Source organism: Podarcis vaucheri (assembly GCF_965113315.1).
Source record: "Podarcis vaucheri genome assembly, chromosome: 5".
Taxonomy (NCBI): domain Eukaryota; kingdom Metazoa; phylum Chordata; class Lepidosauria; order Squamata; family Lacertidae; genus Podarcis; species Podarcis vaucheri.
Genome location: NC_138763.1, coordinates 101,032,262 through 101,055,197, shown reverse-complemented (window position 1 = coordinate 101,055,197; position 22,936 = coordinate 101,032,262). Strand labels below are relative to the sequence as shown.

The window sequence follows — 22,936 nt, the reverse complement described above, 5'->3', positions numbered from 1 at the left end:
AATACAGAAATGCAATGTGCACGCCCCGTGGGTTTTCTGACTTTGCTTCCTTTGACCAGCAAATTCCCCTGCCGCATCACAAACTGCTTTGGGACACCCCCTCTGTGCTCAAGGTGGTTTGCAGTCTGGCATGGGGGGGGGCTGGTCTACAGCAGGAAGTAGTTGTGCAGTTATTTGGATCCCAGTCCCTAAAAACAATTGACCTGCTCCCATTGCAAATGCTTATAGCAAAATAACTATTGATTTGAACAAAAGAAGAAGAATGCAACTATATCACTGGAAACAGGAAGAACAGGAGTTGTTTTGAGAGTGTCTCTTCTGTGAAGGAAGGCTCCTTCTGATTGTGGAAGGGGCTGAGATCCAGCAGGCACACTTCAATTTCCGTTGTAGTCCTTCCCACCACCTCCCACACTGTCCTGAAGCAACTTTGCTGGAAGCACTGGGAGCTGTAGGACTAAGTAAGAGTCCCACAAGCGGAGTTCTGCTCCCAGAACTCTGGATCAAAACCAGCAGGTGTCTATTCTTTTCCCCGAACCCGACTATGGGTTGTATACAAGAGTGTTGCAGGTGATGGAAAGGAATCAGGAAGGAATGAATAAAGAATTTGCCCTTTCCCCACAGCAGAGCGGCCCAGAGCTGCAAGAAGGGATATCCCTGGACATCGATTCCCTCCCCTTTTTGTGGGTAGAAGTCTTACTGTCAGCTGAGCAATGTCACTGTATACAACTAGTGCTTTTTTCTTAAAAAATGTTTAGGGGTGCTCTCATTTTGACTCAAGAAAATCACCATTTTAGAGTTCAAATCGGGAAAAATAAATACTGTAAATGGACAAAAGTACAAAGATTCACAAAATGTTTAGGGGTATGTGTACCCCTGCGTACCCCCAGAAAAAAAACACTGTATACAACCCTATACTTTTAGTTTTGTATCATGGCACAGGAATAATGGAATTCCCATCTGGAACATCCATACAGGAATTTGCATAAATGTGCCCTGTGCAGTTCCTCAAATTAAAATGGAATTCATAGCTCTTCCCTTCCTCAGGAAGCAGCAACTGGATTAATATTAGTCATCAGCATTTGCATTCCACACAACTGATTTTTTAAAATCTATTTTTAGAATTGATTTACAATTTGTGCAATGTTGGCAGTCTAAGAATCAAACAATGATAATTCTGTTCTATTATCCATTTATAGCATCCATAAATGCTAATATTAGCTTGTTACCTGAATTTCTCCAGTAATTGGATGGGAACCAGACTTTGTACCTTCCGTGGGCTGCCATATTCAAAGAAAGAAGCACAGAAACACAGTTGTAAATCATTTCATTTTTAAATAGTATTTATTGCTATGAATATTTATAGCATCATGATCATCATTCCTACCATTCTTATACCTACATGATTAAGACTACTGACTTTGGTGGTACAAAAATTATAACTGAAATGAAATTGACCACACAAGTTTGGAATGTGACACTTTACATGAGAATTTGACTTCTGTGGGCAAATGACATCACTGAAATGACACATGTCAAGATCAAAACAAACCCTAAATGTTAATACTGCTTAATCTCATATATAAAATAACCAGGCAGGAAGTTACTTTGCATACACTGAAGAGCTTGGGGAGGCTAAACAGGATTTTTTAACTTTCCTCCTCATGTAATATCACAAAACACTTTTGAACAGTCCTTCAGATTCAATGCAGAGAAACGATTGTATGATTCTTTGAACCAGACAACACTTAGAAGCATCATTGACTACAAAGTTTAAAGAGTTTGCATAGCAGGGCATAAAAAGGCAGGTGGATTTATGTCCAGGCCTTTCATGTTATCATAACTTTGCCCATTCCAAACAGATTTTCAGTTGGTTCAAACTGTCCAAAAAGAGTTTCTGTCATAAAGGTACCTGTGGTCTTCTTTCGTGTAACAAATCCCAATAACTTCTGGCTAAGACATCTCATTAGCAGATCATTTGATTTCATCAACATAACGTGCAATCATTGTCATTTGTTCAACAAGACTAACACCAGGTGTGCAATTCAGAATAACCAAGTAGTATTTGGCTAAGTTTTCCTGAGCTAAAGGTTTCTTCTTTATAGCACCTACTAGAAGCTGTATCAGCTAATTTTGGATATCCTTTCCTAGGTAGTGAACCATTTTTTCTCTTGATCTTTAGCTCTACACCAGTGTTCACTCATGAAAGGATCAAAAAAGGCTAGATATTCTACAAACTTCAAAAAGAAGAAGTCATTGTCAGCACTGTACAGGTTTTTTAGTTATACCATGGAAACCCAAATTTTGCAAGCCAAGAACTCTGACCTAAGCAACCAAACGTTCCAATCTTTGTCACTAATATTGTTACTCTTGCCTAATTTCTGCTGGTAAATATCATCAAATGTTTTTCCTTTAGATATAAGCACAACTCAAGTTCTTCTGTAGGTGGAAAAGAGCAACTAATTACTCTCAAAGGACATTTAAAATTAGACAAAGCGTGTTCTCCCTAACAGAGAGCATATGCTGCGGTTGGGGAACAGGCCACCCTGTCATGACTAGGCAAATTTGGTGGAACCCAGCCTTTAAGAGGTTAATTGGGTTGCTGGGGAATTTTGATTGTTGCCAATTCAGAGGCCTTAAATATAGGGGACAGGCGATGGGACGTCCTCTTGGCCGTTTTGCACCGGATCACCCGCCCTCCCTCCCTTTAATAGGGTGGTTTTTTGCTATTGACCTTGCTATGCCTGTCATGGGGTCGTTCACCTTGGAGTGGGGGCCTGGTAGGAATTTTGCCATTTGGCTGATTGGCTGGTGCCATTTGGTTTTTGCCTACTGCGTAGCAAATCGTCACAACTTGTAAGGTTGGCGGTTAGGCATTGGTTAAATTGGTGCTTGGAGGGGTAAGTGCCTATCCCTCCAAATGATGCGGAAAGGGAATTCCGTTAAAGGAATCCAGGGGCTTGCCATTCTTTTCGTCCTTGTCCCTGGCATCGGACTTGGGCTGTGCAAGCCCCACCGGAACATGAGGGTGAGAGGTGTGGGTCTGTGTCCCAGCTTCATTTCTCACCCAATACTTGTTTCCCACGCTGGCTTCCGGTGGTGTCTGGAAGGGCCAGCTCTGTCCTTGGGGGCAAGGACAGATAGTCATAACCAATGCCTAAGCAACCACTCACATTTTTGTATTTAAATAAAGTTGTGGCCAAAATTATGCCAAAAACCTTAAACAAAAATTAAGCGTGAAGTGTGAATTATTTTGAGGGGTGGCACTGTGGGACTCAACACGCAACATGATTATCCTTCAAATGATAAAAGAACAAGCAGGCTAGCACGGGGTGTGGCCAGTATATTGCACCAAAAGGTCAACTCCTTTCTGTGCTGTGTAATTTGCTTTCTTTTGTTCAGTTCTTTAGACATTGAAGCTTTGTCAAAGTAATCTTCCAGGACTCGCCAGAGGTGGCTGTCATGATGGCAAGCTTCTCTGCTAAGAACTGCTTTTTTGTTGTTGTAGAACTAAAGTAAAGGTAACTTAACCTGGATGGTTAAGTTCAGTCAAAGGTGACTATGGGGTTGTGGCGCTCATCTCGCTTCAGGCCAAGGGGGCCAGGGTTTGTCCATAGACAGCTTTCTGGGGCCAGCATGACCAAACCACTTCTGGCGCAAGGAGGACCTTGACGAGTGCCAAAGTGCATGGAAATGTTGTTTACCTTCCCACCGCAGTGGTAACTATTTATCTACTTGCACTGGTGTGCTTTTGAACTGCTAGGTTGTAGAACTATGGTAAGAGAACAGAATTTTAAAGCAAGAGGAAATCTAAACGAAACCACACCCAAGAGTTTTCTGCAGCAGACATGCATCAAATCCTGCGCATGCAGTCCTTTGAATCCCACTGAAGGCCTCTTCATCTACTTGAAGTACAATCAATAGGAAACACAACCCTCAGAAGGTTTTTGAGTACTTCAATGTGAACTCTGAATAAATTTGGTGGGTCAAAGTGACAGCCCTGTTGTGATACTCAAAATCGAAATCGCAAGGAAACCCCAAACAGGCCCTGTTAGTGATGACTCCTTATCAGTGAGAAGAGATGCTAGCTCAGTCAAAGCATTACACGGGTCTTAACTGAACATGTCAAAATGCTTCCGTTGCCATTCCAGACTGCCAGTGCCCCCAAGCTGCTCAGAATGCAGTCAGAGTGAAGCAGCCCCAGTACCCCTGTTGCTAACACGGGAACACTGGAATCTCTTCTTTAAGCTTCTTTATGGTCTCGATATGAAAATGCATATATCCACCTCTGCATTCATACACAAAAAAGCCAAAACAAACGAATTCATACCTTGCTACTGTGCCGTTTCTTGCTGACCGAAGGAGAACCAGGCTGACCAGGGCTAGGAACAGAACTCGAGTTGGCTGACGTAGTCCCAGAATGAATATGGGAGCTCTTTTCCATTGCGGAGGAGGCTATCAAGGGAGCCTGTTGCAGGGAAACCTTTTGCAGCTCTGCAGCCAGTTGCTTTGGGTCCACCCCGGGCGACTTTGTTTTATCCACTGCAAGCAAATGTTTTTGTATTCATTTCTGCAACTCTCCCAGCTTGGGATGGAAGAATGGCAATTCATGCTAGTAACTTCCCCCGTTATTAGAGCACAAAGGGGAAGAAAACAGCTAACCAAGTAACAAAACCATGGACAATAAACCAAATTGTGAAACTTTATAATCTCAGCCAGCTTTTCAACTAAGTCAGCATGTGTATGTGTTGTGGAGGGAACTTACTCACTCACTCTCCTGAACCTTTAGCTTTTCAAAACATAAGTCTCTAGTTCTTTGACTCATGATGTATATGAAAACGGGAAAATGGTATTGGACTTCAGTGTTTGGTAAGAAGTAGACCTTCTTCTGTCTGCGAGCCAATGAGTGCAAAGGCACCGGGGCAACGGACAAAGTACTTTGGCATTTTTAAAATCACAATTAAGTTTTATTTTGTAAGACTGGGTCAAAAGAACTGCAATAAAGAATAGCCAATAAAAATGTATTTAGAAAATAGGGAAAAAAAGATTTCTTAAAGAACTGCAGGGAAAATTCGGCTTGTGCACCAGGCTTCCCTTCCTTCTTCTTTTTTTTTGCCATATAATTTTTATTAAAGGTTTTTTTTATGATCTCAAAACATTCCATTTACACATCCCATAGTTCACTTAATGGACCTCCCTCAATTCTCCTGGTAATCATCCGTAATTATTTCTTCGTCTACGCATTCCTAATTATTGTATCACCTTTAAATAATTTTTTCTATCTACCATTTCTTTCTTGCAATATTCCTTAATTTTTTCACAAAGCTTCCTTAAAACATACTAGCGTTGTATGATCCTCACATACAGTTTCCAAATACTCCTTAAATTTTCCCCAGTCCTCCAAAAACTTGTGATCTCTTTGAAATCTGATCTTTCCCGTTAACTTGTCCAGTTCCGCGTAGTCTGTTAGTTTTGCTCTCCATTCTTCCAAAGTCGGTGTCTCCTCTTTTTTCCATCTCTGGGCCAGTAGGGTTCTCGCTGCCGTTATTGCATATTGAAAAAGTTTTCTATCCCTCTTATTTATTGCATTCTTAGTTACTCCTAGCAAAAAAAATTCTGGTCTCTTTACAAAGTTATACTTCAACATTTTCTTTAACTCCCCATATATTGTTTCCCAGAATCCCTTCCTTCTTCATTATGCACTCTCCTGCGCCTTTTGAAAAGCCAGTCCGAAGTGTTGGATATGTCTCATGGGGCTGCAGCTGTGGGCAGTGAAATCAGCACACCTCCTTTGTGAATGTGGAAGCTCCCTTATGCTGAGTCAGATAACTGGTCCATCTAGCTCAGACCTGTCAACACTCTTGTAATTGGCAGTGGCTTCCCAGACCTATCCGGAGACACCAGAGATGAATGCAGGGACTCTGTACATTAACAGCATCATTTGGATTAGTATTCTTATTAAAGGTAAAGGTAAAGGTACCCCTGCCTGTACAGGCCAGTCTTGGCAGACTCTAGGGTTGTGCGCTCATCTCACTCTATAGGCCGGGAGCCAGCGCTGGCCGCAGACACTTCCGGGTCACGTGGCCAGCGTGACGAAGCTGCTCCGGCGAACCAGCACCAGAGCAGTACACAGAAACGCCGTTTACCTTCCCACCAGAGTGGTACCTATTTATCTACTTGCACTTAGGGGTGCTTTCGAACTGCTAGGTGGGCAGGAGCTGGGACCGAACAACGGGAGCTCACCCCGCCGCGGGGATTCGAACCGCCGACCATGCGATCGGCAAGCCCTAGGCACTGAGGTTTTACCCACAGCGCCACCCGCGTCCCAGTATTCTTATTACTGGTTTATTAATCAACAAATGCATTTAAAACAAGACTAAAACCATATGAAGTAGACTTGGGGAAAAGAGAGCATGTGCTCCACCACTGTATTGTGGACTTTCCAAGCTCATTGGGGCTCTTTAGAGTCAAAGCATTACACAACTGTAATAGACTGAATAATCTCAAGCAGTTTACTGATAGCAAAGGGTTTGCCAGTTCATACTGACATGTGATGCCCTTTCCCGCTTCCCCACCCGCCCCTTGGACCATTCAGCATAAGCATTTAAGCTATGGATCTGCAAATCAGTTTCTTTCCCTTAAACCTGAGGATATTTGCATTTATTACAGTATTACCATAACCCCCAAAGGGCTAGAGGTCTCTAGCCCATTTTTTGGTGTGACTTCTTGTGGGACATAATGATGACCAACTGTATGTGGGTTCCCTTACTCCCCCACCCCCAATTCTCTATATTAAGCTCAAATACTCAAATTGAAGACCGTCAGTTCTGATGTTTGCTCTAAAACCATTTGTTTGCCCATGTCTCAAATGTATCAAAGGTTTAGTGAAATGAAATGGAAAAATATCAACACAGCCAATTTCAATTATCCAAAGAGCAATTTGTCATATCACTCCCAAACCAGAGCTGAAAAAAGTTTTAAAAGTCGGTGCTGGTTGTGCCATCTTCGTATCAGCACCAGCAAACAAATAGTCCATTCTCTGCATATTTGACCAAAGTTGTCATCCACTGAGAAGAAATGGGACATATTTGATTCCATTTTTTGCTGCATATTCAAAGGTACTTGACCGTGTGTTCTAAATGTACCAGAATCACAATTTGTGGCCTGTGTCACTGAAAAGCAAATTGTTTTTACCTACCAGTCTTTCCTGGCTCAAGCAAATCCAGATGTTGTGGATTCTCGGCATCTGACATCATGTTGAGATCCCTAAAGGAAGCCAAAAGAAGCCTGAGACAAAATGAACCCTTGGCCCACCCTCACTGCGGTATTAGAGTAGATAAATGAGACATGGATTATGGCGGAAAGCAGCTCCCAAGCATGACCCCTTTTTTGGCTGATACGTGTTTGTGACGCTATTCAAGTTGAAGAGCTGAGAAAAATGGCAGTTCTGGGGTGGATTTTTAAATGGAATAAATGCAGGTTTACACTGAAATACAACCACTTTCCACGATGTTCAGATGAGCTAGATGTATCATTTGTTTACCTAACGTTGTCACAACACTTTCACTCACAATGAGCTTTGAAACCAGCTATGTTTCATCTCCACAGCGGTCCTGTGCATTATTCCTCCTTTCTTGCAACTCATTAGGCCTGAATCATAGCAACTTACTATGATGGTACTGAAATTTGAATGCAGAATCCCCTTGTTTTATGCAGCGCAAGCTCCCACTGCGCTTCCAGCAAAGGATTATTTGGTTTCACCCTTACATTTAACCACTCACCCAAACTCATTTTGATTAACCTTTTCCAATCACAGAGAGAAATTCAACACACAGCCCCCCAGAAGACATCAAAGGGAGTCAACTGACCTGTTAACATCCATGGAAACTTGGCCATAAATTTCAATAGGCTGTGGATGGTACCTGAAAGTCTATATTTACTCTTCAGTTTATAGTAAGGAACAAAGAAATTCTCCTCTATTATGTGCACCAAGCTTCTTTCCTTTTTAGATATAAACGGTGCACAAAGTGTTTCACGGGTTCCACCTTAACAATTGTGAATAGAAAAGCCATGAAAAGCCAAAAATAATGGAAACAGAAAGATGAGGAAAAACTCACAGTCTTACACATATTTCTGCTTCCCCACTCTGCTGACTGATGATACTCTGGACTTCTTCATAGGTTTTGGCCGTCAAGGGAATGCCATTCCATTCCAGGACCTGCATCCCTAGGGGGGCAGAACAGGGTGAAACACAGTTATGCCACGGTCTGGATTATAGCCAGTATCTTGAACATATATAAAGCGAAAGGTCCAAATAGCAGTTCAATGGGTCTTTGAAACTTAACAAAACTTCAAAGCCTTTCCACTGCACACTGATAAAAGAACAGAAAGCAAAACCCAAGACCAACATGTCAAATTACCTGTGTAGGTTAACATAGAATCAGTGGTGTAGCGTGGGGGGTGCAGGGGGGGCCGTCCACACCGGGCACAACATCTGGGGGGGGGTGCACCCGCACTCGCAGCTCTCTGCCCCTACTAAAATCCACGGGTTAGGGGGTGCAAATTACTTGCCTTGCCCCGGGTGCTGACAACCCACGCTACGCCACTGCATAGAATGATCCAATGGGAAAACCGTGGAGCATTTGCACCTGAACAAACAAATTGAACGGGAAAGAGAGGAGGAGAGAGGAAACTGGGAGATGGAAGCTGGCATTCTTTAAGCTGCATTCTTGACATGCCCTCCTTGGGAAGAACTCGTTGAATGTAGAAAATTAGAATGTCATGGATAAAAAGAATAATCAGCTTAGCCTTCTCCCCAGTATGTTTTAAGGATTACAGCTAGATAATGAATGTGACAGACCCTCTAAGTGTCCCTATATTCCAGGGACATCCCTGATTTAGAGAAGCTGTCCCGGTTCCTGATTTGATCCCGGAATGTCCCAGTTTTCCTTAGGATGTCCCTATTTTCATTGGAGAAATGTTGGAGGGTATGGAGTTATCCGACCCCAGAGCCATCTGAAGGCAACCCCATATAGGGAAGATTTTTTTTTTTTTAAAAGAAAATGTTTAATGTTTTATTATGTTTTTATATATGTCGGAAGCTGCCCAGAGTGGCTGGGACAACCCAGTAAGATGTGTGGGGTTTAAATAGTAAAATTATCTTTATAATAATAATAATTTATTATTTATACCCCACCCACCTGGCTGGGCCTCCCCAGCCACTCTGGGCGCCTTCCAACAAAATATTAAAATACAGTAATGCATCAAACATGAAAAACTTCCCTAAACAGGGGTGCATTCAGATGTCTTCTCAAAGTCTGGTAGTTGTTGTTCTCTTTGACATCTAGTGGGAGGGCGTTCCACAGGGCAGGAATGGGACGTCTCTATTTTCATCAGAGAAATGTTGGAGAGTATGATGTGAACTGCTTTGAACACTTGAAAGGGCTATACACATTTATATCATTATTCTTTGAAAAACTGCACTAAGGAATTGGACTGCCTTATCTTATTCTTTGGACTTTGCCACAATGATTGGCCGCCTATGCCCAATTTCTATACTACAGAGTTGGAAGTATCAGGCCATTTTGTTTTGGAAGGCATTTTCAGTACCAAACCTCACCAAGACTATTTTTTATAACTAAATAAGACAATTTGCTTGGCTTTAGAAACACATCAGAAACTATGGTTTTAATGGAGAACTATCCCTGCTTGAACAGTTATTTACCAGCATGAGTCAAAGAATAGAAGCCTTGAGGCTACAAATGTAAAATGTCCTTTACAGGCCAATTTATACAGTAATAATAATCCAACAGTTCCAGTTTATCTCATGGGGCTTGTGCAGGAGAACTTTCCTGGTGAACTGTTCCTTAACTAGCTAATCAAAGTCAACATGCAAAACAACACCCCACTGCATTTACACAGCACAAAAGTGACATTTCCTTGATCTGGTTCCACTTACATGGACAAAACAGAATCATTTAATGGATCCCATGTTTGTTTTGAGACCTGTGCACATGATAAATGGGAGAACAAAAATAAAATTATGTGATAAATTCTTAATAAGAAAATAAATGGAAAAAGCAGAATATTGTTTGAGGAAGACACAGGGAAAGCAAAATTGTGTACAAAATAAATTTAAAAATGAACTAATGAAAATGTTTGGCTGATATTCCCATATCTCCAACATACTGAGTTTTTAGGGTAATAAATTAAGTCAAATATTTAACACCACTCACACAGCAATGAACTTACAAAAAACAAGAAACAGTGGCTATGTGCGGAGTTAGTAAAGTACATTTAGATACAGAGGTGTATTTTATAACTGAGCCTGTGCTTTCCTAAAATTAATTCTCTTAAAAGTCTTACTCAGATTTATAATATTGCTGAAGGCTGGAGACAATCACTGCCATGTTTATATACTGATTTGCAAGAGCTGATATACTTGGGGTACGCAGGAGAAACCCAGAATAGCTATTTTAGCCAGATAGAAAGGCCCCTCTCCACTTCTCTCATCATTACCATCTGAAATGGTGTCATTAGGAATTTAAGATAGCAAGTCAGGGCGTGGACCTGTGAAACACATGGTGTCCCACTGAAATCAATGGACTTAAAAGGGTTTAACTTTGTCCGGCGTGTGCCTCATGTGCGTTTCTTTGCCCCAGGTTTTCTTTAGCTCTGGAGCTTTTTGATAGTTTAAAATAAACCAATGGAAGTCAAGGTGTTAATGTTATTTTTGGCTACTCCTTGAGCATGAATCACGCAGGAGCTCATTATTGCTGCAGACACCTTAACTTCCACTCTAATTCATCATTTGTGTCCGCGGCAAACATTTTCCATTATTGCAACAATTAATGTACTTGTTAAGATGGACAATCTGTTCCCTGTAATAATAATTGCCTGCTTGGATCAGACACTGCCTTGTGGACATTTTGTGCTGCATCAGACTGAAAGAATTGGAAAATTAGACAGCTGGGGGGAAGGATTCAAAGGTAACTGCCCCCATTAGGATCGCATACCCCCAAAGGTCCCTAATAGAAGGCTACCGTGGGCCTTGACACTGGGAACATGAGCAAACAAGACCCAGAAGGAGAGCTGTTACCCAATTAAAGAAATCTTGGTCTAGTCATCGCTGTGTCTTTTAACCAACTGGTTCATTAAATCTGCATGCATTAGCATTGCAATAAAAACAGTAGGAATGTAGGAAGCTGCCTAACACTAGGTCTAGTATTAGTATCATTCATAGAATCATAGAATCATAGAGTTGGAAGAGACCGCAAGGGCCATCGATTCCAACCCCCTGCCAAGCAGGAAACACCATCAGAGCACTCCTGACATATGGTTGTCAAGCCTCTGCTTAAAGACCTCCAAAGTAGGAGACTCCACCACACTCCTTGGCAGCAAATTCCACTGTCAAACAGCTCTTACTGTCAGGAAGTTCTTCCTAATGTTTAGGTGGAATCTTCTTTCTTGTAGTTTGGATCCATTGCTCCGTGTCCGCTTCTCTGGAGCAGCAGAAAACAACCTTTCTCCCTCCTCTATGTGACATCCTTTTATATATTGGAACATGGCTATCATATCACCCCTTAACCTCCTCTTCTCCAGGCTAAACATGCCCAGCTCCCTTAGCCGTTCCTCATAAGGCATCGTTTCCAGGCCTTTGACCATTTTGGTTGCCTTCCTCTGGACACGTTCCAGTTTGTCAGTGTCCTTCTTGAATTGTGGTGCCCAGAACTGGACACAATACTCCAGGTGAGATCTGACCAGGGCAGAATACAGTGGCACTATTACTTCCCTTGATCTAGATGCTATACTCCTATTGATATTCATCCAGCCTGGCATTGTCTCTATGGACTGGCAGCGGTTTTCCAGGTCCTTGGGTCAAAATCTTCTGCACCACCTGCTCCCTCATCCTTTCAACTGGAAGTGTCAGGAACTGGACAAAAGCTCCCTGAGGTGTGCATGGACAGAAATGGAGCCCAAACCAAGAAATGAGAAGGAGATACCATTGTGAATCTTCAGGTTTGCAGAAGTACAATGTAAATCACAGAGTACTGAATGGCAGTTGGGAGAAAATAATTCAACCCTTGGAAGGGGTCCAATGCGAGCTCCTTATAGCTTGCGGAAAGTGTGGGAAACTGCTTCCACAAACTGCTTCTCTATCCACACCTCTCGCTATGCTCATGTTTGTATGCATTAAGTTACCTAGAGGTGCTAGAAATGATTTGTAAATTCTGATAGATATGCCACAAATTCCCTTTAGTGAAAATCCAGGATATTAATGTTTTTTTTGTGGTTTAAAAAAAATATATAGATAGATATACTAGAAATCAACACTTTAGCATTGGATATGCAAGCTCATATTTGGGGCAGGTCTTTCCTATGTCCTCCTGAGCCAAGTTTCAGATCATAATATGCAAACATATCACCTAATAGAGATTCAATGCCCTTTGCAATCTTCAACGTGAAGCCAAGTGCAGATCATAATTTTCACCTGTGTCCCCCAATGGAGCATTTACTTCTTACATATTTGTTCATCAAAACTTTCAGAGGTTTCAAATTGAGCGATACTTACGTACGTGCTCAGATTGCACATCCAGTTACTTGTAAAACAGCAACACACACATATGGAATAATAATGTAGAGTTGCACGGAAATACAAGCCAATGCATGAAGAACCACAACAAACATGGGGGTAACTAGTGGAAATCAAGGGACAGATCACAACCATCTCTAATTCCATGGACATGTCATTGATGTTTAGTTTGCAAACTGAACCTTTATAGGTTATATCATGAAAGCATGACAAGCTGCTCGCTAGCAATCTAGGCCACTTTTCTACCCTTAAATGCTTTTTTCACACTTCCTTTCACACACTATGCTGATGTTATTTAAAGCAGAGTCAACAAAATTCAGCATTTACAGTCAGCATTCTCAGTTTTGCACCAAAACGAAACTATAGCCACAGCAGGTTTTTCCATTAAGTAAGGAACTGATAAACACATATGAAAACAAAATGTGAATTACTGTAAGCAAATCAGTTTTTCAATTGCCTGCCATAATATGGGAAAAGAAAAGACCAGGCTAGAAGATCCTTGGCCTTCAAAAGATTACATTTCCCAGGGCTTCCTGGGAAGAGGGACTAAATATGAAACCCATTTAGGTTTGGGGATGTGAATATGCCCAATCAGGGGTCAATAAGATGCCCCTGAGAAGCTTATAAAAGGGTGCAATGCATAAATTCATCAGATATTTGTTTCCACAGCATGTGATAATCCAGGGGTGGGGAACCTTTCTGGATTTCACAGGATAATGTTCTATCTTCCCCCAGCCCCAAGGGCATACTTTGACAGATGGGCAGGACCACTCACCTGCCAATCAATCAATCAATCAATCAGTGCCAGTCACCTGCCAGTCATCTGATGTCATAACAATGCCTGGTGATTGCTTTCATCTATCCAGAATTAACTTTTAGGGTCTTTCCCATGCCACTGGAATAACATAGGCTGCACAGCACTGACATTTTGAACTTCTAGACTGGTAGAAATCAAAGGCCACTGAGAATACTCATTTCAGATCTAATGAACATCTCCTTAGGAAAAAGTTGTAGTATTTTAATCAGGAGCCTCATAAATCCAGAGTTCTCTGTAGCTGTTTCAACATCTATTTTATTCAAGTGGCGACCTGCTGTTCCTTGGGCATATCACCATAAAGCTCTCTGCAGAAATAATTTTGTTGTTCCTTGGAGTACTTCTGAGTTATAATCAGAATATAAAATAAGAATTAATTATTATTCTCTTGGGGAATCTCTATCACCACTCCAATTCATTTCCTCCTTTTAAAAAACTTTAAGCATCTCCTACCTACCGTTATAAGGGGGAAAAAGTAAGTCATTTATTTTAAAATTGCACAAGACAACTAATATCAGGCCCTAGTTAAAGAAGATGAGACTCTGGTATTTGACATAGATGTCTTGAAGCAATATGAAAATGCAAAGCAGTTGTTGATTTATGAAAAAATTGACAGTGTTGAGGCAGCTGATGCAAAAGATTGCTGTTCTTGTCTTTTGGGTAATGGCAGTTTATTTTCCTCAGATTCTCTTTGCCCAGCCCACCCTCCCACTAAAACTTTCCCATCTTTCTGAATAAGTGCCTAGGATGCTTTCGCCTTTATTTTCACAGAAGCTGTGGACCGGTTCAATGATAAAAAAGGTTCTGCTCATCCTCATTAGGACAGCTATAAGATGTTACAGGATTTGAAATGGAAGAGTGGGGATTGTGGGATAACCAGCATGCTCAGGTCTGAGTAGCGCATGAAGGGGTTAATGCCATAGAGTAAGCTGTCCTGCCAGGCTTAGCTAGGTCACTACCCCTCACCTTGAGAGGAAGGTAACCAAGACTTTTGTTCATTCTCTGTCTACCTGAGAAGCTCAGTGTGTTCTGACCGCATGACTTTAACAAGCCTCTTTTGAGTTCCTATTCCAACATCTTAGGAGCATTCACCACTGTGGCTAAGCCAAGTTTTAGTGCCTGCACAACTTTTTCTGAATGCTGTATCAAAAAGCACATGAACCTGACCTTTGGAGAGAGTAAAGTAAACCATTTTTAACATACCAAATGTGTGGTTTTTTTCTATGCTACGGGAAGAGGGAAGTTTTGGAACTGAAAACCAAGTCAGTTTTAGATAATAACACATCTCAATCATCCGGTGAGTTGCTATACTTAGAAAATATGATGCAGCTTTCCCACAAATGTCTTGATTTATTTCCTCCATCGGCTTCAGATATACTTTATCTAATTCTGTGGAACTAATTTTCCTTACCAAAACCGCAGCAGAGATAACAATAGGATCCATAATAGGGAACAGCTGAAGGCATTAAATAAAAATTTGCTTTTAATCTGGAATTTAACATATTTGTTAATACATTGATTTACATAAGCTGTTAATTTCATAGTATTCTTTAATGGCTTTTTATAACAGAAAACTTCCCATTTTCTAGTTCCATCTGTCGGGTACTAGCCTTTTAGAAAGAGAAGAATTATTGTACCAGCACAGCCATGACTCTCCATCCTCCACAACGAAACTTTTATATGCTCCCAAGAAGAATGCAGAGAGATCTCAAGTCCCATTAATATCCATAGACTTAAGTGCCTTTAAATAACCTTTGAGATGTAAAATATGGATAAAATGGATTGAGAAAGCCTTCAGAAATAATGAAGAATAACTCTTTCACAAGTTCCAGTCCATCAGAGGAGGACAGAAGCATACCAACCAACAGTCCAGCTTTGAGTGGGACATCCCGGTTTCACAAAAGTCACCCTGCCTTCTGTTTGAAATCCTGGATGCCCCTCTTCTGCCGCCTTGCCTCCTTCTCTTCCTCCGCCATGGCCCGCCATTCACCACAACAGTGGCATGAAATGGTTGTTTGGATGCAGTGAAATCCTGTTCATAAACATGTCCCACTGCGACAAACGGGCTTTACTCCCATGCATGTGTAAAATGTGCAAAAGATTGCAGCGCCAGCCTCATAAATATCATTTATTTAATTATGGAAGAGGAAGTTGGCACACGGGTCCCTAAACGCCTCTTTTAAACATAAACATATTCCGTTGCAGTGTCAGGAATTTTCCTCTTTGGCAAGGTTGATGTTGATGCTGATCACACTAAAGCAGTAGTATTGATCATTTTAGGCTGTCAAAAAGACAAAGATGTAATTTCTGATTCATCATTCATATGAAATTATTTGTTCCCCATTAGGATTCCATTTGTTGTGAGGAATAAGTCACATAACAGCCTGCCTATGTGTTTTCCTTACCATGGACAGAAGCTCCAAGAGATGAAAAATCCCTAAAATCACGGCCTGTTGTGGCTGCTTAGTCTGCTGCTCTCCATTCTTATGCTAGTTCTTTAAACAAAAGAGCCCTCCAAACAGAGGGCTGCTTCATACAGAGGACTATTATCTAACAGCCCTTCAAAGGGAGGACTGTCATCTGAAACATAGGACACATTGTCTGCAAGACAGATGGCTTGTCCACACCTACCTTTCCTCTGATCTTTCCAGGCACTTCAAAGCTCCATTTCTGAGTGCCCTTTTTGTTGCTTCGGAGCTTTCCCTGCGAAAAACTGCTCTTCAAAGCTCAATCGGAGCAAATGGCATTCTGTGGAAAACGTGAATTGATGTTTGCTCTGACTGAGCATAAAAGAGTGGGCTTTCGCAGGAAAGCTCTGGGGCAATATATAAATAAGCAAATAAAGCAAAAACCTGCTTGGACACAGAGCTTTTAAGTGTGGACCTGAGTAGGACAAAAGGTAAGTGTATATGAGCCCAAACTGGATATGAAAAGTGGCTCCTCTCCCCTCTTCTTGGAAACTCTGGAGAGACTAGGCCAGGTCCAAGTGTGCCCAGTTTAACACAACTCCTCCTGTTTTCTGGACATCTGTTAGAGAGGAGGAAAGGGTTATCAAAGAACCAAAGAATTGTAGAGTTGGAAGGGACCGCGAGGGTTGTCTAGTCTAACCCCCTGCAACGCAGGATTTCTAAATCTAAATATAGCCATCATATTGTATTTATATGAGAATAAATACTACTTTACTAGAATGTTAATACTGCACCCCTTAACAGCTGTATCAATTAATTAAAACTTACAGCTGAATGCAAGAGCAGTTTTCAGACTCCTTTTAGAGCGAGAGAATGTTTTTCCCGTGACTATAATGCAATCTGCTTTGGGGCTGGAGACTTAGCTGGATAACCATCAGATTCTTCTGGGAGTCATATTCATGCCTGCACTTCAGAGATATTTCGACGGGTGGCTCTTCCCTGGTTGTACACAGAGAAGGAGAGCCGGGAAAGTGAGCAAAGGCAGCTCTATAAATCACTAAGACAAATACTGGGAGATTAGAGCAGAGCTAATTCCTCCCTGTCTCATTCTAGTACAGTCATAAATTAAGCCAGCCAAATGACAAAATGAAAACTGAGGGTGAGAGAAAGGATATGGTGCAAATAATAAACCGGCTAAAATTTTGCCTGCTACTCATCTGAAGAATATGCGACCCACCGAGCCAAATGCAACCTGCCAGTTGCGTATTGTGGCTTGCCAAGCTGACCGTCACATAGAGGGCTGCCCTATGAGGCTGATGGGGCTGTGGCAGAGATCAGGGGCTACCAAACACATGGCTGAAGAAGATTATTCCTACCATATGAAACTCTATCACTTTTAAGTCTTGCTGGGAAAATCAAACAACTACGCAGCTCATTTTGTGACTGTTAACCAGTAATTGCTGGGAAATTCAGCTCTGGAACACCAAGGCATAACATTACAAAACTGCACACACAGTTAGATTTCCCACCTAGTAATATCTTTTGATGCATGCATTTGCCAGTCAGTGATCAATTTGAGCCAGGGCTCACTTCTTTTTTTTTAAAAAAAATATTTTTATTAAAGATTTCTTGGTTTAGAAAAGTATGTGCAATGTCTCTTTTTTCAAGTTACAGTTTCTGTAGATCAGTTTCATTTCTTGAGACATTAGTGTTACTTTAGGAAAAAAAGGGGGAAAGAGGTGGAGGGGAGAATGGTGGGTGGGGTGGGGTGGGGTGGCGATGTTTCTATTTTACTTGATGTATGTGTGGGGTTTTGTGTCAGTGTCGCTTGTGCAGGTTCTCTTTGCTATTCACTTGTGTTCCTTTAGTGGTGAGAGAGGTTGGGGTTGGCCTAGGGTGTGGTTGTTCGTTTTTGATTGGCTGTGGTGAACTTTGTTTTCATGTGTGAGTGGGGTTGGTGGATGTTTTGGAACAGGTTAGCCATATTGATTTATATGCTGTTGGTGGATTATTGTCATTGTCTTGTATGTGATAAAGGGGAGCCATACCGGGGTGAAGGTATCTTCTTCTATTTGTCCCCGTGTCAGTTTCAGTTTATGGTTAATTTTTCTAGTAGGGCTGTTTCCCATACTATTTGGTACCACTGGTCCATGCTTACTCCTGACAGGTCTCTCCAGTGTTTGACTATGATGTTTCTGGTTGCTGAGAGTAGGTGGGCTATGAGTTCTTTGTGGTGTAAATGGGCATTGTTGTCTTGTAAGATGTTCAGTAGGGCCAGTTCTGGGGTGACTTCTAATACTTGCTTAATTATTTTGCATATTTCTTTTATGGCTGTTGGCCAGAATAGTTGGATTTTGGGGCATTCCCACCACACGTGGAGGTACGTGCCTGTGGAGGTGCACCCTTTCCAGCATTTTGGTGAGGTTCCTGGGTGTATTAGTGCTAGCTTCCTTGGTGTTAGGTACCACCTGTAGGTGAGTTTTAGAGTGAATTCTTTCCTTTTTGTTGATATGGATTTAAAGGGGGGTTTAGAAGCCAGGGCTCACTTGAACGCAGCCTTGAAACTCATTAAAGGCTCCATCCTGAGATCTGCAGCAATAGACAATATAAGGCTTCTAAGGGCTCATCCACACTTTTGTTTGTCCTGTGATTTCCAGGCACGGGTCCAACAGGTTGTACTTTTGTCCTGCCACTTTCCCTGGGAAAACCCACAGCTTTACTGCTGAATCGGCACAAACGTCAGTCGGGTTGACCGACTGATGCCTGTGGACTGACGTTTGATTCAGTTTAGCAGTAAAACTGTGGGTTTTCCTGGGGAAAGTGGCAGGACAAAGGAAAAAGCTCTCAGACCCGTGGCCTAGAAACCATGGGACAAACAGAGAAAACTGTGGGATAAAGTAAAGTGCGGAGGAGCCCCAAGTACGTGCAGGAGAGCCTTTCTTTAGCCAGAGAATGGGACAAAACAATGTTTTGGCTGGTACAAAAAAACCTGTAATTTTATACTGACAGACCAACAAGCCATTTGAGTCTGTTCATCATTAGCAACAGCCTCCCAAAATGTTGCTGAAAATAACAATGAAGCATAAAGCAACGAACTGTACTGATTTCTGAATACTCTTTTTCTCCTGCTGCAATATTTTCATTTCCTTCTGACTTCACTATTTGCAGACACACATACCATGTAAATTATTATCTATAATTCTGGATGACCTCATGCACCTTGTGAAGTTTATGCACAATGTATTTGTCCTTCAGGTGCCACAAGAATCCTTGTTGCTTTAGATGCAAGAGACTAAAAGGGCTACCTATCCTCTTGAAATAGTTCTACTGGCAAATATCAAGATGTTCTGATCTTTTAAAGCCACATGCCTCATCAAACAGTTTGCATTAATCTACTGCAAGATGTCTCTGCCTGACTGATTCTTAAAATATAGAAGAAAAGAGTATAGATATTTCACCCTTAAGACTAGACTCTGTCACAGTAGCTTGCAATGTATTATATTTTCCACCAAGACCAGCACACTATTAATAGAATACAATGCTCTAAGAACTTTGGAAGAATCAAAGAAACAGTCTCTTTGATAAAAGGAAGATTTTTGGAACCATGAAGAACTAAAAGTATGCAATGACCCTCTAAGATATAATAATAACAAATCTTTAAAGATACCCTGAGCTAGAACCTCCAGATTTTGCTAGCACATTTTTTAAAAAAGTGCAATTGCCCCTTAATAGACCAAGAGGCCAAAAGCCCCATACAGCTCAGTGGTAATAGATAGTTATAATATCACTTTTAGCAGGGATAATTAGCTGCTATGGAGAGATGAGGCAAACACAGAAAAATAATGGAAGGAGAAAAGCACAAGTGGCAAAACAATCTCTTCCACCTTTCTCTGCTTATCTCCCAAGAAGCCTTTAAAACTTGGCTGCACATGGCTCCTTTTCACGTGGTGTACCGTATTTTTCGCACCATAGGGCGCACCGGACCATAGGGCGCACCCAGTTTTTAGGGGGGGAAATCAAGAAAAAAATCTTTCCCCCCCCAGCCCCAAAGAGCAGCGTACAGGGTGCGCACAACCTCTCCCTGCCGGAGGGGTTGCGCGCAGCTATGGAGCAAGCCAAGTTTTGGCTTCCCCTTTAGCCCCATGCAGCCTCTCCTTGCCGGGAGACGCTGCGCAGGGCTAAAGAAGCCATAGCCCCGTGCAGCGTCTCCTTGCGGAGGGGCTGCGCGCAGCTATGGGAGAAGGCAAGGCAGCGAGCGGGATGGATCCCGCTGGCTGTTCTGCCTTCCCCTTTAGCCCCGCGCAGCGTCCCCGCAAGGAGAGGCTGCACGGGGCTATGGGAGAAGGCAAGGCAGCGAGTGGGATGGATCCCGCTGGCTGTTCTGCCTTCCCCTTTAGCCCCGCGCAGCGTCCCCGCAAGGAGAGGCTGCACGGGGCTATGGGAGAAGGCAAGGCAGCGAGTGGGATGGATCCCGCTGGCTGTTCTGCCTTCCCCTTTAGCCCCGCGCAGCGTCTCCTTGCCGGGAGACGCTGCACAGGGCTTTTCTGGCTTTTCTGGGAGGTGGGGGAATTCCCCCACCTCCCGCAAAACCGGCAGAAGCCGCGCGCACTTTAAAAGGGCTGCACGGCTTCTCCTGGCTTTCCTGGAAGGGGGGAGAAGGGACTGATGCGGCCAGTCAGTCCCTTCTCCCTCCTGTGGAAAAGCCCGCAAGAGCGCACGGAGCTTGTGTGCGGCTCTTGGGGGCTTTTCCCGTCTGCGTCCCCCCCTGCATTCGCTCCATAGGACGCACACACATTTTCCCTTGCTTTTTAGGAGGGAAAAAGTGCGTCCTATGGTGCGAAAAATACGGTATGTAATCTGTGGCCAGCCTATAGTCCCTTTCATTGCTTACCGTCAGAGTAAGTTCTCAGCTGCCAACCTTTGCCATGACACCTATTCCTTTATTTTCATACCCAGCTTTTTGAGCAACTTCCTCTACAAAGCAGCTTGCAATCGACAAAGAACAACTCTACTGACAATAAAATAGGAAAATACAACTAAAGAATATACCAGCATAAAAATGTGGACTACAGAAATAGAATATAAAGCAGAATATGGCTCATAAAAGCAGTATTAAGGCATAAAATCCAGCAAGAACTAAACATCAATTATATACCAATAATAAAACCTTGATTCTAGTTTGGGAGAAAGTTGGCACCTTTCATCAGAGGTATCACATGTTGCCCATACATAGCTTCACCCAGAAAGCAACTGTGCAGCAGCTTTTTGCGTTAGCTTTCGCTTACATATCAAATTCAAGGGCAATCCCCTGTGAAGTTCATTACAGTAATCAAATCTAGAGGTTTCAATGCATGGACCACTGTTGCCAAGCTATCCCTGTTACAGCTGATGTAACAGCAAAAGCTGGTAAAAGGCAGTCCTAGACACTCAATACAAATCAACATCCTGTGACAACACTGGATCAAGGAGTAGCCCCAAGCTATGTACCTGTTCTTTCAGAGGGACTGCAGCCCATCCAGAACCAGGAACCCACAAAACTTCTGTCTTGGGATTCAGGTCCAGCTTGTTGGCTCTTATCCTGCCCATTAATGAGTCCAGGACTTGCACAGAAGCTCGTGATCCAGATGTTGCAGGGCAATGGAGCTGTATGCTAAATCTCCCAGTGAACAATCTGCATGGCTTCGTAGATAGATGATGAATAGCTCTGGGGACAAAATAGTGCCCCATGGCACCCCACAGAACAACTCCCAAGGGGCTGAAAGGAAGTCACCCAATGCTACTTTCTGGAATTGCTCTGTAGGTAAGAGCAGAACGGCTGCAACCCAGGGCCTCCCATGCCTAACTCACAAAGCCGATCCCATAGAGTAGCATGGCCAATGATATCAAAGGCCACTGAGAAATCAAGGAGAATCAGCAGGGGTGCTGAGAGCTGCAGGTATAGGGCGGTATAGACATTTTAATAATAATAATAATAATAATAATAATAATAATAATAATAATAATAATAATGTTAGCAACTGGGTGCAGCTGTCAATAACTATTGGATCCAGGGTGGCCTTCCTTAGAAAAGGCAGTGGGGACCACCCCATCACATAAAGAGATTTTAGCCATGTCCTGGACCCACCCAGAGGGACCCCCACTCAGTTAGAGAGGGACTGATTTCCCATGATTCATTTATCTCCTTAGCTCTTTGTGTTTTGGACTTCATTGTGGTGATCTTGCTGCTTTAACCATTTAATACTTATTTATTATTCTACAACCTTACATCAAATCTCCCGCCCCTCTCTCTCATACAACAAAATACAATTAAAAGCATAATCTGGTCATACACCAGTTCCCAACAACTGAAACCTCTCTTCTGCAACTCCATCAATATAATCACCACCAAAATGGTGAACTAACAAGCAGCATGAGAAAAAACTGAGCACTCAAATGCCTCTGGTGGCTGCCAAAAATTAGTACTCTTGACACCAGACAAGCCTCTCTGGGGAGAGCCTTCCATCCCATAGTTGAGGAACGACTAGGTCCCCTGTCTTGTATTTCCCAGGACTCCCTCTGTTTCGCCTCAAGGCTAAGTGATCTCTGCACACATTTCCTGAATAGCTTTGAACAAGACAGGGTAAGTACTTTACCTTCTACAAGTTTCCCTGTTTGCTCAGCACTTCCACCAGGCAGGATCTTAGCAATGTAAGCACCAATTTCTCCATTGATTCCAGGAATTTCTTTCCCTCCTACAACTCGGATCCCAAGTCCATTGCCTGCATCCAGGAGGGGAAAAAGCACACACATATTAAAAATGTATAGAAAAAAGGCAGCAGTAGCGATCAATATTTCTCTATTTTCATTTTTACTTGCTGGTTTTCTACTAAAGTACTCAAATATATGTAAAACACAAACAATAATATAAATAACACAGTAAAATAGTAAATACCATTAAATAACTAGTTTTTCCCTATTTTGTACAAGAACTAATACACACACTACACTTGACCTTAGCCAAAAGACCAAGAAGTGATGCAAGAATTAATATGATCTGTAAGCTCACTGATGTAAGAAAACCAAAGTTTGTTTTGCTGTGTAATCCTTTGTCTATTAGTTAATTGCCCATGATCATACAAAGTGAAC

At 42.3% G+C, this 22,936-nt stretch overlaps 1 protein-coding gene across 6 annotated transcripts in view; it reads right to left on the bottom strand.

Annotated features, from left to right (window-relative positions):
• Positions 1 to 22,936, bottom strand: part of PCLO (piccolo presynaptic cytomatrix protein) — a gene marked incomplete at its 5' end in the record, with an annotated part of 250,781 nt that overhangs the window by 49,655 nt on the left and 178,190 nt on the right. For 4 of the 6 annotated variants that reach the window (XM_082222991.1, XM_082222992.1, XM_082222993.1 and 1 more), the window contains 5 exons: positions 1,227 to 1,277; positions 4,328 to 4,539; positions 7,196 to 7,263; positions 8,115 to 8,223; positions 22,444 to 22,569. In XM_082222991.1, the coding sequence (XP_082079117.1) occupies positions 1,227 to 1,277; positions 4,328 to 4,539; positions 7,196 to 7,263; positions 8,115 to 8,223; positions 22,444 to 22,569 (566 nt within the window). Of the gene's footprint in view, positions 1 to 1,226; positions 1,278 to 4,327; positions 4,540 to 7,195; positions 7,264 to 8,114; positions 8,224 to 22,443; positions 22,570 to 22,936 lie in introns of those variants that run through there. The other 2 variants (XM_082222994.1, XR_014219941.1) reach the window with 2 other exon arrangements.